This window comes from Mustela nivalis (assembly GCF_964662115.1).
Source record: "Mustela nivalis genome assembly, chromosome: 10".
In the NCBI taxonomy this organism is placed as follows: domain Eukaryota; kingdom Metazoa; phylum Chordata; class Mammalia; order Carnivora; family Mustelidae; genus Mustela; species Mustela nivalis.
This window is the reverse complement of record NC_139029.1, coordinates 14993068-15011703: the sequence shown is the minus strand read 5'-3', so window position 1 is coordinate 15011703 and position 18636 is coordinate 14993068. Positions and strand designations below refer to the sequence as shown.

The 18636-nt window shown below is 40.6% G+C and overlaps 1 protein-coding gene across 5 annotated transcripts in view; it reads right to left on the bottom strand.

Annotated features, from left to right (window-relative positions):
- Window positions 1-8126: 8126 nt before the first annotated feature.
- CDC42 (cell division cycle 42) overlaps window positions 8127-18636 on the bottom strand; it is a 48423-nt gene continuing 37913 nt past the window's right edge. For 4 of the 5 annotated variants that reach the window (XM_082684650.1, XM_082684651.1, XM_082684652.1 and 1 more), the window contains exons 4-6: window positions 13486-13595; window positions 13165-13362; window positions 8127-8316 (exon numbers count right to left, since the gene is read on the bottom strand). In XM_082684650.1, the coding sequence (XP_082540776.1) occupies window positions 8227-8316; window positions 13165-13362; window positions 13486-13595 (398 nt within the window). In that variant the 3' untranslated portion in view covers window positions 8127-8226. Of the gene's footprint in view, window positions 8317-9616; window positions 9802-13164; window positions 13363-13485; window positions 13596-18636 lie in introns of those variants that run through there. The other variant, XM_082684654.1, reaches the window with a different exon arrangement.

Here is an 18636-nt window from a genome sequence, read left to right as displayed (position 1 = left end):
CAAATCACACTCGGTGACTTATCATTTTGTAACACAATAACATAAAACTGATGCTTTTCTATGCGAATTCCCTAACAGACCAATCTTTGCCCTTTGTCTGACTGTATGTTCACTGGGGGGTTGAAGATATGTTACCCGCTAATCCTTATAACAACTCTGCAAAAGGTTAGCAGGTATTATCAGCTCAAGTTAAAGACGTGTCAATCAAGACTGAAAAGTTAAAGCAGTTTGTTCAAACACAGGTAGTTAGTGACAGAATCTAATTCAAATTTATATCCCTCTACTCCAAAGCATATATGTTCTTCTTACTATTCAATATTCCTAGATACCTTAATATGAAACTAGCACTAGAATGACTCTCTGAAACATAAACAAGAGCAAAATGTTCTATCTGCTTTATATAGAAAGTGGAAAATGCCAGGGTACTAAAAGAGAGGTACCTGTAAAAGCATCTAGTTTCACTACCGAATTCTATTAATGCTTGGATTGTACCGGTACGCCCAGAAGAAAGTAATACCTAAGAGAGGGAAGTATGGTGTCTGCCACTCTTAAGAACCTTTATTTATCCTACAAGCAAAAACTCAGTCAGTCTTTACTGGACATTACAATATATTAAAGTACTACAGACTGAACCAAACTTTAGAATCTCTCAAATATATCAATGAAAAGCTAATTCTTAAAGACTCAATAGTCTATTTATATATTTCATATACAGGTTTCACAGATTTTTATTAACTACCTGCCAACAACAAAAAATTCTTAAAGCTGTAGAGATGATCCTGTACCAGTGATGTTCACATCTCTTGGCAGAGCCCTAGAAGGCCCACAGAGGGGCACAAAGCAAGAGCATCTGCACTGGGGAGAAAGAAGCAGTGGGAGAGGAAAAACTGCTTGCCTGGCTTCAACCCCAGCATCTCTGTTCCACACGACACCTTTTTATTCCCCTCACAGCGCCCTCTCTTAAGATTTTATTGGGAAGAAAAGAGGTTTACTGATAAAAAGACACAAACCAAAAAGGAATAGAAAAGCAGTTTTATCTACAAATGGGGAAACTGAGACCCAAAGATGTACAGCAACCTGTCCAAGGAAACTGCTGCCCAACTAGAACCTGGGTTTCCAACTCCTAATCCGGAGAATTATATTAGTATCATGGGAGAAACGGAGAGAACATCAAACACTGTAAAGAAAGCTAAATGCAAAAACAGGACTCCATTTGAGTCACGCTACCCTTACCAGGGGCCAAGATCCCTGCGGGCTAGGGAAAGACTGGTCTTAGAGCACACTTGCATCTAAGATGGGGAAATTTCTGCAAACTCAGCACCCCCCTGAGGTGAAGTCATTCTCACGTGAGGCAAGTGAAGAATTCACAGTGCCTGCCCACCCCTCACCAGCTGCTAAGGGATGCACAGAACTCCCCAAGCGAAACAGTTGTGAAGCCCTCGAGTTATGGAGAAAATGGGGCAGCTCTTCAGGGAGTTAGAGATTCAGAATCAAGCCCAAAACCTCTCTCCCATCAGACCAATGCAGACTTTCCAAAGCTTTACAAAGGAGATCCAGGAAACTGGAAATGAGGCTCCACTGTGGGTCTGGAGCTCCAAAGGGCCAGCCCAATCACAGAGTTGGTTTAAAAGATGAGAGGTAAGGGAGAGTAAGATATACTCTCGTACTACCTGAAAGTCTTTTCCTGTTCCTAGCAGGGGGGCTGAGGGCCCCTCACTTTATAGCAGCCTAAGACCCAGAAGCCAGCAGTTTTTTCTGGCCCTAGTTTGAAGAGAACTAATGAGGATGAGGATGACAATGGCGATGATCCCTTCAATCCATTCCACTGACTGTCTAGCACCTCCTACTTGCAAGCACTGTGCTAAGCGCTTTACACAGTGTTTCATGCAACCCTCAGAACTCAGGGGTAAAGTTTGATATAGCTACTTCCATTTCACAGAGAAGAATGCAAGGCTCAGAAGGTTTAGGTTACTTGACTAAGGTCAAAAGATCAAGTTAGTGACAGAACCAGAACTCAAATCCAAAGCCAGTTATGCATTTTTTAGCACACAACGCCAAGCTGTTTAACCTCAGTCTTGCCATCTGACAAATGGTACCATCTGTCCCACCTCCCCTACAGGGCTGTATTAAGGATCAAGTGAAATCACTAATACAAACATGCCCTGAGGTTTCTGAGTCTACCACCTAAACTCCAGTATGAAAACCCCTGACCTTTGTGGAGGAAAGATGGAGGACAGAATCCCAATCACCTCACTTTATTTGAGTCAAGCTAATGAGATTTTGTGACCTAATAATGAGGTTCCTTTCTCCTACCAATCAGGCCCATATTAAATATATGGAAAACAATGGTGCTATTCTGAAGGCCATCCTGTGGGATGGTAAGGAGAAGGAAAAGGTGTCAGGTTTCAGAACCAGCACTCCCATCATTGCCACGGCCCTGGGCATTCACTAAGGTCCAGCTTTCTCACCAACAAACTCTGCCCTGTCCACTCATAAGATGCTATAATGAAAAAAAAAAAGGGCAGTTGAATGGCTGAACTTTTCTCTTTCTGTATGTAAGACTCAACATGATTTGTCATCCTATTTTTAATAAACTCTTGAGGAGTGCCTGGGTGGCTCAGTCACTTAAAGCATCTGCCTTCAGCTCAGGTCATGATCCCAGGGTTCTGGGAGCAAGTCCCACTTTGGGCTCCCTGCTCTGAATTCTTCCCATTGCAGTGAAAATCTGTTAGCTGTTAGTATTTTCATAGCACTTTTGCATTTATGAAATATGTTCACCTACATGATCTCATTTAGTCCTCACACTCAGCCCCAAGATGTAGATATTACCATTATTCCTCATTTACAGATGAAGCAAATGGAGCTTAGGGAAATTCACTGACTTATCCAAGATCACGTGGATGGTAAGGCTGGAGTCAAGACTAAGGGCAATTATTTTTCTAAAGCAGACACCATCCTGAATTTTAAATTCTGATTGACTACATAAAGCCTCTGGCTAACCCTTAAAAGCCGCTCCTAGACAATTCAGAGTCTCCCCCATCCATCAGTGTACTGACTCAGCCTCTACTCCCTTCTACCTAACCATCTTCTGCCCACACTTCTGCCATCTATAAAAACCCCATAAGGAGTGGTGTCCAGATAGTAGGTACAGTAGTGCACTATAGATTCAACTGCCAGTTTTAACTTAAATTCACCACTAGGTGGAGCTAATCTCAACAATCCAAGAAGCTCATGGATTAGCACACTGGAACAGAGCAGCAGAGCCAGAGTAAAAAGTAGCTCAATAAATAGATGGCACGGTACTGGCACAAGCTTGCCCACCTTTTTGAGGCTATGTCCCAGTAGCCCATAATCAGGGAGTTAAGAAAGAACTGTGCTTATGGCTCAAAAGCACTGAATATCTGCAAAGCCCTCTCCAACTCCTTCCCATTGAGAAGACTGGCCACGTTTACAGCTCAACCACAAACCAAGACACAGAAACTAAGACCCTATCCAATCAAGTGTTAAGTCATCAATACCAAGCCAGAACACAAAGGGCCACCACTTGTTTACTCACTCAGACTTAGATCAATCCACCCAGAACTAAATATTCACTGACCAAAGGGGGAACCTACACCCCGCCAAAAAAAGGTCTGACAAAAGCGTGCACATGCATGCAGTGGCAGGGGATGACACACACAAAGGACATCTACATAATAGGAACAAAGGAACCTTGACCTTGTTTTTAAGTCAGCAAGAGACTTCATCTCCTACAGGTCTAATTTATTAGGCTGTTGGAATAACTTCAATTTTATACTCTTTTCTAGTACTAACTTTACACTATTTGGTTCAGAGTACTCTCTGCAGGTCAACTGGAATATTCATGAGGGGAATGAAAAAGAGACCCACCACCAGTGAAGCTACACTTGTCTTGAAATTATCCGAGAAATATAGCTGCTTACATTCTAGGTTTGAGATAGAAAACCATAGTTCATCTCTAAACTCAGGTAACTCTCACACTACTGTCTAAGAAATGTAATTACTTAGGCATCTGCCCAAACTATCTCAGTGCCAGTTCACCAATAAATTATATGACCGTGAACTCTCTACATGTTCTTTCCTGGTTAAGGAGTCAAGAACTAGGGGCGCCTGGGTGGCTCAGTGGGTTAAGCCGCTGCCTTCGGCTCAGGTCATGATCTCAGAGTCCTGGGATCGAGTCCCGCATCGGGCTCTCTCCTCAGCAGAGAGCCTGCTTCCCTCTCTCTCTCTGCCTGCCTCTCCATCTACTTGTGATTTCTCTCTGTCAAATAAATAAATAAAATATTTAAAAAAAAAAAATCTTTAAAAAAGGAGTCAAGAACTGAATGCTGGTTGGAACCACGAGTCTGGAAAATCTCATTCCTCAAAGAACAGTTAAGCTGAAGACTTGTGACACAAAATTATTCTAAAATTCATGTCAGATATAAATGAAACCTTAAGAAATCATTTAGTGACATCTTTCTCAAACCTGGAGGAACACTAAAATAATGTGATGAGATTTAAAGAAGTGATGCCCCTCAAAACATAATTTGAAAAAAACAATTTAAGTGATAAAATTAAGTGACCCTATCTCCAGAGACTGCCTAAAATGACCTCAGGCATTATTTTCATTTTTTAAAAAACTAGTTCCCGGGCGCCTGGGTGGCTCAGTGGGTTAAGCCGCTGCCTTCGGCCCAGGTCATGATCTCAGGGTCCTGGGATCGAGTCCCACATCGGGCTCTCTGCTCAGCAGGGGGCCTGCTTCCCTTCCTCTCTCTGCATGCCTCTCTGCCTACTTGTGATCTCTGCCTGTCAAACGAATAAATAAAATCTTTAAAAATAAAATATTAAAAAATAAATATATATTTAATTAGGGATGCCTGGGTGGCTCAGCTGGTTAAGCGTCTGACCCTTAATTAGGCTCAGGTCACAATCTCAGGGTCATGAGATCGAGCCCCGTGTTGGGCTCCACACTCAGAGAGGTATCCACTTGAGATTCTCTCTCTCTCTCTCTCTCCCTCTCCCCACCCTCCATGGCTAATGTTCTCTAAATAATTAAATACACAAACAAACAAGCAAACAACTAAAATCTTTATAAGAAAATATTTTTTTTTTAAAGATTTATTTATTTGACAGAGAGAAATCACAAGTAGACAGAGAGGCAGCCAGAGAGAGAGAGAGAGGGAAGCAAGCTCCCTGCTGAGCAGAGAGCTCGATGCGGGACCCGATCCCAGGACCCTGAGATCATGACCTGAGCCGAAGGCAGCGGCTTAATCCACTGAGCCACCCAGGCGCCCCTATAAGAAAATATTTAGTTAGAAAACTATTAGCTTAACTCAATCCCCTTGTCTTTGTTGCTCTTCTGATGTATGGTTATTTCGCTGACACAACCATGTGACCTTTATTTCACTCATTCACTCTTGAAATCATGTATCATCCAGTGACTACTTTTAGAACCATCTCTCATGTGTCAAACGCTACTCTAGGCCAGGGACACAGCAATAATCAGGATGGACCTATGTGCCACTATAGTAAGAACAAGGGATTTACAGTCCCTGCTCCCTAGGATCTCAGAACACAATCCCAGTACCTCTCCCTGGCATGGTCAACAAGGAATAAGAAACATTGGTTAAAACAGTAATGCTTAGGGACACCTGCATGGCTCAGTTGGTTAAACAACTGCCTTCGGCTCAGGTCATGATCCTGGAGTCCCGGGATCGAGCCCCGCAGCAGGCTCCCACCTCCACAGCGAGTCTACTTCTACCTCTGACCTTCTCCCCTCTCAGGCTCTCTCTCTCAAATGGATAAATAATATCTTTTAAAAAATAAAAAATAAAAAAACAGTAAAGCTTAGAGATCAGCTTCTTCTTAACACCTTCCCAACCAAGCCATGCAGCTTAGCTCCAGCATAGCACAGAATCAAGCCAAACATGATTCCACTTAGAAAAAACCACCAAAATGAGGTTATGCTGTGCCAACAGCTCTTAGTTTCTAAGACTCTCCTACAGATCAGTACAATTCCCTTAAGGTAAATGAATCATTCTTGTCACCTAAAGAAAATCTGTCCCATATTCAGATTCACAGCACAGAATCTGGAATCTGATGGAAGCAGTTGGAGCAATCGTTCTCCAACTTGGCCGTGTTCTGGAAATACATGGAAAGCCTTTAAAAACCCATTGCTCAGTAAGCAACAAAGCCTGAAAAGCACGAATACAAAAAACTTGAGGGAAAAACTGGTTGTTTTCCAACTAACCAATGGATGAGAGAGATATGCTGTCACTGCTTCCCAACATGAGCAATGAGCTTCCTGGGCATCACCTTCACTAAGGACTGCTATGAACCCACTTTGGTCTTTTTTTTTTTTTTTAAGATTTTATTTATTTATTTGACAGACAGAGATCACAAGTAGGCAAAGAGGCAGGCAGAGAGAGAGAGTGAGAGGAGGAAGCAGGCTCCCTGCCGAGCAGAGAGCCCAATGCGGGGCTCGATCCCAAGGACCCTGGGATCATGACCAGAGCCGAAGGCAGAGGCTTTAACCTACTGAGCCACCCAGGTGCCCCGAACCCACTTTGGTCTTAAAGAAGGGGTCTTTGTGGGCTACCTGCCAATCTTAGGGAAGAAGGCACAAACCTGAACATACTGAGGGGAAACCATCACCTCAAACGGAAGGCCAGAAAAGGAAATACATTAAAAAAAAAAATAAAGCTTTAAAATCTTATCCCAAAATGTGTTAGATTAAGAGTCAACTTCCCACTCCTAAGTATCTAAAAAGAGGCGGAGGGAAAAGAACAACCCCCAGGCTGGCTTGTGAAGGGTTTTGTTTGTTTGTTTAATACATCTGAAAATGCATATACAAAGAACTGAGACATGAGAAAGCATTGGTTCGACACTAATGAATCTACAAGAATTAGGATTTGGGGAAGGTGGAGAAAATTACCTAAACATTTTTAAAAATTGGAAACTGCAACGAAGGTAAGTGAATAAAATCCCTATTAACACTTATGAAGAGTCTTCATAAGACTCCATGATTTTTTTTATTAAACTAGAGAGCCTTAACGAGCTACTCCAGGGTTCCTCATATGTAAAACAGAAATAAGGGGATTCCCCTGACTGGTCCCCATGTTGTTAAATGTTCTCCCCACCCCCACCCACACCCCCAGCTTCTTCATGAAGCAGGTCTCCATCCTCCCCACTTCAAAGAGGATGTGCATCATTCCAGACATCTGTCTCCTAGCGCCACCCCTCAAATTTCCTCAATTTACCAGGTCTTCAGCTGTGTTCTAGGAACACTACATCATACACTATTAGGCTGGACATTTCTATGCTAAGCATATAAGACAATGACTGACAGGGAAAAAAAAGTTTTTTAATTACGTACTCAATCCATTTGGTGTATTTCAAAAGGTGCAATACTTTTCTTCATTTATCAGTGAAAGAAGTTAGAAATTAACTTCAAAAAAAAAAAAATCAGCACATGGCAAACAAATTTCCTTGAAAGTCACAGTCACATATATAGTGCATCCTAGAAAAGAGGAGGGGCAAGACAGGTTCCACCCACTTTCATGAGTTTCATCAAATACTGGACCTACTCAAGGGTGGAGAGAAAAGGCAACTTTCAAAAAGGAGTATGTTATTAAATGAGGCATTTACTATACTCCTTCCTAAGAGCACCAGGTGGGGAACAAGTTTTCTAAACTAGATCTAGGAAGTGGAATGTGGAATCAATCAGTCCTCCTCCCCTTAAGGGCTATCCAATGGTTAATGAATTTAAAAAACATAACTAAATAAAATCAAACCCCACACACACTCCCCGCACCCCACCCCACCCCCGCAAAAACAAAAACAAAAACAAAAAACCCTAAATGTCCCAGATCATTCTCCAGAGTGGATGGAGCCCGGGAGCAGCTTCAACAACCCAAATTAGTCTGTTACAGAGTCATCACAAGCATGCCTTGCTTTTAAACAAAAAAAAAAAAAATTGAAACAACAAAACAAAAACTAGTACTAATCACTTTTCTGACAATACACAATTACTCAAATTAACTAGTACTGAGAGGGGGAAGGGGACCATACCTACGGGCCTTGTCTCACACGAGTGCATGTGGGTAGGTGCAGGGCATTTGTCATTATTGCAAAAACGAATTTTAATCTTTAATCTTTAGTTTGATTTAACATTGCTTTTAGTATGATGCTGACACCAGCTGTGCGGAAAGGGCTCTGGAGACACGTTCATAGCAGCACACACCTGCGGCTCTTCTTCGGTTCGGGAGGCTCCAGGGCAGCCAATATTGCTTCGTCAAATACATTCTTTAGGCCTTTCTGAAAAGGGGTAGAAAGAAAAAAATGGGCAGTCTGATTTTCAGTATAATAAAGCTGAAGATCAAATTAAAAACATTCAAGCCCCCAAGAGCCGGCAAAGAACGAAATGCTAAGAACAACTCTGAATCTCGACACAATCATCACACTTCACCAAGTTTTGTCCAGGCAGGACACTGGAAGGATCCAGCAATTCAGGAGCAGAGGAGTGGATATTCATGAATGAGACAGTGGTCCTTTGAGAAAGCTTTTTGCAGACCAATGTATGTCACAAGAAGCGAACAAGCCACATGTGTCACTTGCTCATTCAATGAGTTGTGTAATACGCTGCTGAAACATTTTACATAAACACAAGGGCAGCAGCTCTGCATTCCAATGAAACAGCGGAGTATGGAACAGGACCAAGAGCGCCGGCAGCGGGCAGTGGCATCCTTGTTACATGGAAGGCGCAGGCAAGGATGGAGAGCACAGCTACCGCAGCTGAGTCAAAGACCTTCACTCTGAACTCCCTGCATCCCACCAATCAGACAGAGCCAGGGGGCTCAAGGAAGCAACATGTGGGCACCTGATACATAGGTAAAACTAGAACCAGTCAGTGCAACAGGAATAAAGTTTCATCAGGCATTTATACAAACAATTGTATATTTTTAATTTCAAAATTCGAAGGTAACCACAATTGTATGTTTCCCTCACAACAATAAAATCAGAAGCAGGAAAATATAAAGGTGGCAGCTTTACATCTCAACATTAACAAACCTTGAGTCAACTGTTAAAAATGGATGCTGTTCTTAAAAGATAGTGTGACAAATGATTTCATAGAGCAGTAGCAGATACATTAATACCTTTCCCACCCCAGACTGACAAATACTCCACCACAGCACAGACAGCCAAAGCAATAGCAACACAAAGTTTCACTGCACAAAAGAAAACCAAAGAAGAATCCTCCCTTCCCCGTTACACTCTACTAGCAGGTCACCCTTCTTCCATAAAGTTTGTCATGCAATTACAATTACAATTGATCATAAGAGTAAAATGATGTTCATGTTATTTTCTCCATCTAGAGCTAGGAAGTGTTAAAACTCTTGCTTTTTTCCAAGAGAACATTCTTAATGCCACACCAAGTTCCCTTTTGCAATAGTAATCCAAACCAAAAGCTCTGAGCATCAGGCAACTCAAGAAGCAGAAAGTTAAACAAGTCCAACTTGACTACTGATCACAAAAAATATTCTATAAGATATTGCATTCTTGATCAAAAACTAATACAGAGGTTGCTCTTAGGTGGTGAGTAAAAAGACGCAGAGGCTTTCAAACAGGATGATTTTATTCCTTTGTTTTTAAATGCTCTTTCTACAGTAGTGGGACAGGAAGCAGCAGCAAAGAGGGGAAGGAGAAAACAGTTTAGAATATACAGCACTTCCTTTTGGGTTGAGTTTCCGGAGGCTCGAGGGCAGCTAGGATAGCCTCATCAAACACATTCTTCAGACCTCTCTACAAGACAGAGGGGAGGAGAGAGAATAGCAGCCAGGTTAGAGGATTAGAAAGACGAGCAGATATAACAGCAGTCCGGATTAAATGGGCTGAATTCACAGAAGCAACGCACCTTCAGAAAAATAAGGGCCAGAAAGCTAGATCTTAAGCCCATTATCAGGACAATAGATAGCTGAACAGAAACTTCCTACATAAAAAAGCTTAACTAAGCAAGAAAGCAATTTTTATGAAAATGCTGTACACTGACTCCTAAAATAATAGCATTTTGAAAAAACAGTATTTTAATGAAAGTAATGCCAGAAGAAAAAAATGGATATGTAAACAAAACAGATGCACTGGATAGAGCCTTGTAGAACTCTCCAGTATCTCCAATGAGAAGAATGGCACACACATTCTGGAACTAAATCAATTACAATTTCAAGCTTCTGTGAATTCAGCCCCTGAATAACTGAAGGACACAAATAGCAGACTAACAGGCATGCTACATGTTTCTAGATTCAATGACATATCTGGATGGGATTAATCAGGATTTAGAGCAAATCAGTTTCCCGGAACAAAATGGTTCAGACATTTAGAAAGAGTGTTAATTGTTCAACAGTACCACCTGGGAGAAGTTTAAGGAACAGACTCTAGAAACAGCATACGCTTCAGTTATTCAGTAATGTTATTAGAGCAAGTAACCACCACCCAAGTCATAGGAAAACAAAGAATGGGGTCCTAGAATGACTTTTAGCAAGCAGTCCAATGCTTTAAGATGTCTTCATGGATATCAGAGGATAAAGCATGGGGTGAAAATAAAGAATATTCTCAGATCTACAGGAATTAAGATGCAGAAACACACTTACACCTCAGGCAGAACTCCGACGTGACAGTGTGACTCAGTAGCACTGGTACCTTGGGCCCAGGTCTATAGACTCACCTAACCTCACCTAAATCTGAAGCCACAGGTTTACCACCCAAAGAGGTTTCACGTGTTCTTTACGTTAGTTTGATCCCAAGTAAAAATCTCCCATTAAGTCCCAGAACACAGCTCCAGTAACAAGCACCAGCCCCAGACTACCCCAGGTATTCCCACCCAACCCTGTACATATCCCAGAAGATGGGTACCCACACATCCCTTGAGATAGAAAATAAATGAGAAATAACATTAAGTACTTAAGAAGAAGCAAAGGTTAAAAAGTTTTCTTCTAGGACTTTTACAAAGTAGAAATGCTAAACAAAAGCAAAGTTCCTAGAAATTATTTCTACACATCTCAGAGCAAATTCTGGTAGTCAAATACAAAAGAAAAAGCGGACAATGGATAGGGAAATGCATTTTATAAGGGAAAAAAAGAGGATGACCATGAGAAACTAGGGCACCCCTTCATAAAAAGCAAATCCCTTCTTGCTTACTGACAAAAATAACCAATCCCCTATAAAACAAAACTAATCTTTGCTTTACCTATACTATCTGATCATAAAAAGAGCTCAGTTTTAGAGGAACCAATAATGGAATCTGGAGTCCTAAAAGTTCTATCTCCCAAACACAACCAGACACCCCATTTTCTATCTTCTCTTTTGACTTCTCCAAACATCAAAATCCGGTAAGAAAAATATAGTTGCTAAGACCTTTTCAAATTCCTACTATCTGCCAAGTGACTTATTGTATAAACGTATTTACCTTGTAAAAAATCTTAAATGGAAGCATCCAATTCTTTAAATTTTACCAGTGACCTAGAATTGGGTCCACATGGTCTATTTGCCTCCATTTCCCCCAAAAGCAACCCATACTTGGAGGAGAAGGGTACAGAAGGATGCCTACCAGAGTTAGTTATAATCTGACACACGCGTTTCACATATATCCTTCACACACACACCCCTTCTGACTCTTCTGATGGTATCAAAACACAGAACCATCAGGCATTTTTTTAAAATCTCAGTCAGTGCTGTGGATAAGAGGATATAAAATCTTCTGAACTTTAAAATATCTGCTTTTACAACAGGACTGAACTGCCAAGGAAAACTGGGTCTGGGAGTATGATTTTAGACCTGAAGCCATCCTGCAGAATATACCCAGTTAAGCATAAAAATTTTATCTTTAAATATCCAACTTGGCACTGAGTTAGAGATTACTAAATTAAGTCTAGGCCACACATACTAAGCACCTAGTACATGCATACTAGGTTAATTATATATGCCATTTGCCTTAGTATACATACAATCAAGAATACAATAGTGTTTAAAAAAAAAATTAATAAAAAGAGCAATTACCTAAACAAGTAAGCATGATAAATGTAAGCATAGTTAATGTAATTATTGGAAACCTCTTTAGCTCTGCCCTATTTTTTTTAATTTTATTTATTTTTTATTTGATAGAGATCACACGTAGGCAGAGAGGCAGACAGAGAGAGAGGAAGGGAAGCAGGCTCCCTGCCGAGCAGGGAGCCCAATGTGGAGCTCGATCCCAGGACTCTGAGATCATGACCTGAGCCAAAGGCAGAGGCTTTAACCCACAGAGCCACCCAGGCGCCCTAGCCCTGCCCTATTTTAACTAGACATGCTTGCTCAATGTTCAAACCTCAGAGCTCCAGTACCAATAGAATAAAGTAGTTCTGTGCTGTTCTGTTACCATAATGTTTTCTTTTGCCCCCAGAACAGTACTCAAAGGGAGAATCAGTCAGTAATACCATGAAGGTGGAAAAGATAAAACCACACAGGTCAGTTATAGCTCCCACTCGAAATATTCTAACACTGTTCCCTAACCTCAGAATCTGGTGTTTCCCATCAAACTAGAAGAGCCCAGTTAAATTATCCAGAAAGGGACAGGACAGAGAGGACCACATGGGAAAGGAATGTCTCTAAAAACACAAGCATTGATGCCCTTTTATAAAGCATGCTAGAGAAATAGCCAAGGGAGCTTTCTCTGACATGCGGGTCTCAATCATTATGACTAATTCCCGATGTCAGTTGAATTACCCCAGAAACTATAGCATCAGTGATCAGAATTGACAGGAAAAGATCAGATACATTTAGATAAAAATTTAAGTGTCGGGGGCGGGGGACAGTGGGGGGATCACTCACCTCCTCTCTTGCAAATGAGTGCTATCTGGAACCCACCCATAAAAAAATTTTAACACAATCCCTGACCACTACAAATGAGTCAGTACAATACGGGAGTTCACCAACACAAGAGTTTTACTCAGAGCTTAGTAATTTTCTCCACAAACACAGAACCTCTACCAAAAGAATACATACTATGAAGCTGGTCCTAGTCTTCCCCGCTTTCTTGAGCACTGCAGGCCACTGTTAAAAATAGCCCCCAAACCCGAATACTCTTAAGAAACAACCCAACTGTAAGTAAACAAGGGGCTACTCTCTCCTCACCTGTGTGAGTGCAGAACACTCCACATACTTGACCGCCTTCAGGTCACGGGCCAGCTTTTCAGCAGTCTCTGGAGTGATAGGCTTCTGTTTGTTCTTGGCAAGTTTCTCAATCGTAGAGGGGTCATCTCGGAGATCAATTTGGGTCCCAACAAGCAAGAAAGGAGTCTTTGGACAATGGTGAGTTATCTCAGGAACCCACTAGAGAAAAGTATTTTTAAAAATATACCTGCATTAATCCACAAGCCTCTAAAGCTTTACACAACAACTCAACAGAAGTTCTGTAACCACCTTTTTCAGTGCAAGAGTATCTGACCAACTCACCTTTTCCTTCACATTTTCAAATGAGGATGGAGAGACAACTGAAAAACAGACTAGAAATACATCTGTTTGTGGATAACTCAGCGGTCGTAATCTGTCATAATCCTCTTGCCCTGGAGAAAAAAAATTGGATAAGTCAGCTACTGAATCTTGGCATCCTCATAGTATCAAAATCACAAGTCAGTCAACAGATTAAGCATGCAGCTAACAGCATGCTGACCGTTACTGAGAAAGCAACTTACTATTCTAATAAAATGTATGGCTTTTCTAATATAACACTTGATGAACGTTCTTACTCAGCTAATTCAGTATTTCAATCCCTGAAAACTGGGATTGAAGCAATAAATCCATTGTGCTTTAGTTGTTTACCCTATTACCAGTCTGTAGCTTCCAATCTTTGTGTCCATCAGCAACCCAATGATAACGTAATAAAAACAGTAAGCTGTTGCTACAGAAATGGTTAAAATAAATCCTACTCAAATCTGGTTAAGAAATAACCACAGTGAGGGGCGCCTGTGGGTTAAAGTGGGTTAAAGCCTCTGCCTTTGGCTCAAGTCATAATCTCAGGGTCCTAGAATCGAGCCCCACATCGGGGCTCTCTGCTCAACGGGGAGACTGCTTCCTCCTCTCTCTCTCTCTCTCTCTCTATCACTCTCTGCCTGCCTCTCTGCCTACTTGTGATCTCTGTCAAGTAAATAAATAAAATGCTAGGGCGCCTGGGTGGCTCAGTGGGTTAAGCCTCTGCCTTCGGCTCAGGTCATGATCTCAGGGTCATGGGATCGAGTCCCGCATCAGGCTCCCTGCTCAGCAGGGAGCCTGCTTCCTCCTCTCTCTCTCTGCCTACTTGTGATCTCTCTCTCTGTCAAATAAATAAATAAAATCTTTAAAAACAAATAAATAAAATGTTAAATAAATTAATTTGTTTCTTTCTTTTTTTTTTTTTTAAGAAATAATCACAGTGAAACCATCTAAGGAGACAAATTTCTCAGTGAAACCGCACTGACACAATCCACTGCTCATCATGATTACCAAAGCATATGCACAGGCTTAGTTACTGTGTGCATTAACACCAGTATATGAAAATAAAACTACCTACAAAAAAATAACTTGGCAAGAATCAATGGATGCCACATCTGTGTGGGGATTATCCTAGGGAAAATAAGAATATTTGTATGGTCTTAAAGACTGCCAATAAACCTGCAAGGGGAAGAATGGCACTATACTGCCAGGAAACTGGACATGACCTTGACTTACCATCATCAGTTGAGTGGCAGATGAATATCGTGTGCCCCTAGATTTATATCCTGAGAAAGACACATCCCCAATGTACTATTTCATACATAATCTGAACCTAATCTGAGGAAACACAGACCAAATCCAACGGGAGGATAGGGAGAAGACCTGCCTGTATTCTACAAAAATAATGTCATGAAAGACCAAAAAAAGGCTGAAGAACTGATCCAAATTAAGAGACTAAAAAGACATGACAACTAAATGCTATACATGATCCTGTACTGAAAGCAGAAAATACTGAGCTTGGCTCAGCTGACAAAGCTAGAACAGAGACAGAGATGTTAGATTCAAGTTCTGTATCAATGTTAAATTTCCGTAAGTTGTTTATTATTACACAAGAATGTCTCCATTCTTAGGAAATACATATTTATTCAAGACTAAATGGCTATGTGATCAACTCACTCTCAAACAGCTCAGGGAAAAACAATTCATGTGCATATTACATTGAAATAGAATAATAAAGCAAATAAAGCAAAATGTAAATTGGTAAATCTGGTTAAACGGTGTATGGAGGCTCCTGGTACAATTCTCCCAACTGTTCTGTAGACCTGAAAATTATTTCCAGATAAAAAGTTTTTTAAAATATCTATACACATTTCTAAAACCATGAGGGGAGGGGAGGAGTTGCCAGGACAGGGTTTAACACTTCAATTTCGAAAATAAACTATAGCAATCCTATGTTTTAAAAGAATAGTTAAGTACTTAGTGCTACTCAACTGTACACTTAAAAACAGTTAAAATGGGGCACCCAGGTGGCTCAGTGGGTTAAAGCCTCTGCCTTCAGCTCAGGTCATGATCCCAGAGTCCTGGGATTAAGCCCCACATGAGGCGCTCTTGCTCAGCAGGGAGCCTGTTTCCCTTCCTTTCTCTCTCTCTGCCTACTTGTGATCTCTGTCTGTCAAATAAATAAAATCTTAAAAAAAAAAAAAAGTTAAAATGACAAATTCTACATTATATCTATTTTACCACAATAAAGAACTTTTAAAGGGGAGGAAAAAGGAGAGTTAAATATTTTGTATGCCAGTGAAAATTTTTTTTCCAGCATTGAGAGAAAATACAAGAATTGAGGGTAGCTATCAAAACATGATAATTAAAGACATCACTGTTACTGCCACTTGGAATGAGCAATACATTGTGAGCAGACAAAAAAGGTATCTACCTTCAGGACAATACAGAGATTAAAATACAGATTAAACGAAAAGGGAAAAAGGAAGGAGGTTACAAAAAATAAAAATAAAAATAAAAATGGTCATCACCACCTCTCGTACTGATTGCATACTTACTCTAACAATATGATAGGGTCAGAGTCAAAGGCTTTAAAGGTATGCTCTTAGAAGTGTAACTTTCACTTCTTAAAATTACCATGCAGAATGTATTATTATAGACATGGAAGAGATTTATGAAAAGAATGGGCGTAAAGAAAACAAAATCAGCCAAGCTCCTTAATTCTCTCAATCTGAACAGCCTGAGCTCTAACACTGGCTGGAAATTTGACACATTGCCTGTCAAAGCTCCAATAAAAAAAAACAAAAAATAAATTCAAAAAATAAGAAGGACATGGGGCACTGGGTGGCTCAGTGGGTTAAGCCTCTGGGCTCAGGGTCCTGGGACTGAGCCCCACATTGAGATCTCTGCTCAGCGGGGAGCCTGCTTCCTCCTCTCTCTCTGCCTGCCTCTCTGCCTACTTGTGATCTCTCTCTCTGTCAAATAAATAAACAAAATCTTTTTAAATAAATAAATAAATAAATAAGAAGGACACCTGGGTGGCTCAGTCCGTTAAGCGGCTGCCTTCAGCTCAAGTCATGATCTCAGAGTCCTGGGATCCAGCCCTGCATTGGGCTCCCTGCTCAGCGGGGAGTCTGCTTCTCCCTCTGCCCCTCCCCCTGCTCATGTGTTCTCTCTCTCTCTCTCAAATAAATAAAAATAAAATCTTTTTTAAAAATAAGTGAATACGGTGTCTAGGTGGTTCAGTCGGGTAAGCGGCTGCCTTTAGCTGAGGTCATGATCTCAGAGTCCTGGAATCAAGCCCTTCATCCAGCTCCCTGCTCAGCAAAAAGCCTGCTTCTCCTTGTCCCTTCTGCCTGCAGCTCTGCCTACTTGAGTGCTCTCTCTCTAATAAGGAAAAAAAATCTTAAGAAAAAGTAAATAAAAAAATAAAAAATAAGACAGAACTAATCAACCCTTATTTTTACAAAAATTAGTACACTCACACAACCTTTTCTTAGCTTTATTCTCTATTCAAATGGAATGAATGTACTTCAAAAAAATTAAGCCTGACACAGACTAGAAAATGGCTTCATTTCTAGTCATTCGGTCACTGCAATCAACCCATGTTAGTGCACATCAAAAACAGATCCAACTCTATATTCCTGAGCACCAGTAAGAGCATCTAAATGAATGTCCAATGTGTTACATACAATGAACCTTCTACTCAGATGAAGACAGAAAACAAATAGCCGTTCTTTTTTTAATACTATGTCCAAAGCAGTATTGGTCCAGTCATACATTTGTGAAAAACAAACCCCCAAAGCTATAAATATCTTTCTTTTCCTTTCCCAAGAAGAAAGAAATCAGAAAGGAAATTGTTCAATAAGATGAGCAAGATTCTTCATTATCCAAGCATTATTTATCCAGGTAAAATGTATCCTCTAAGAATGTCACAAATAGCTATTACTCACTTGATAGCGTTAATGTCATCACTGAGCATCCTTTACAGTAAAAAACATGATCAAGAAAATTTCACTCTACGTGCAAGTCAGGTTTTGACCACAAGTCTTAAATTATACCTACTCTAACAGCACATAAGCTAGCTCACTGCTCAACTTCCAACATTTGCCAAAAAGCAGGGATACATCTCATGGGTTGCTGACCTTTCCCTTACTTAGAATCTCGTATTTAAAAATGAAATTCAAGAAGAACTAAGTCGTTTGAGCTGAGGACTCTAGCCCATATAAAGTCTGAAAGAATCTCATGGCACGAAAAATAAATTTACTGCCAAAAGCCACATTTTTAGTTATTTCCAATACGGTACTGTAAATACAAAAAGAAAACAAATTAAGCATTTCACAGTATTTACCACTACAGACTCAAACCTAATCATTTTTTTCTACAACCAATCATTCAAAATTCAATGGCACCTAGTGATCCTGCTTCCGATGTGACATGCATGTTTCTTTCTGTTTCAGAAAGAAATTTTGCTGTAAAGGACATTATAGGCACTGATTATAGATTAAAATTTAAAATATCACATATAATGTTGTATTTCCTGAATTTGAGAGGAATACTATAACAGAATATCCTTGCTCTTAAGAAATTCATACACTGGGGGCGCCTGGGTGGCTCAGTGGGTTAAGCCGCTGCCTTCGGCTCAAGTCCCGCATCAGGCTCTCTGCTCAGCAGGGAGCCTGCTTCCCTCTCTCTCTCTGCCTGCCTCTCCATCTACTTGTGATTTCTCTCTGTCAAATACATACATAAAACCTTTAAAAAAAAAAAAACAAATACATACACTGAAGCATTAAAAAGCAAAAGGGCATGATGTATGCAACTTACTTTCAAATGGTTAAGAAATTAAACAACATGCATACAGAGCAAGAGAAAGTCTATCATTAAGAACCAGTAAATCTGGTAAGGAGCTCTTTGTACTAGCAACTTTTCTTCAAATCTGAAACTGAATCAGGACAGAAACTGACAAAAAAGGGGCACCTGGGGGGCTCAGTTGGTTTAGGGTCTGACTCCTGATCTCAGCTCAGGTCCTGATCTCAGCTCAGGTCCTGATCTCAGGATGGTAAATTCAAACCCCACATGGGTTTTATGCTAGGTGTGAAGTCCACTTTAAAAAAAAAAAAAAAGACAAAAAGGAAT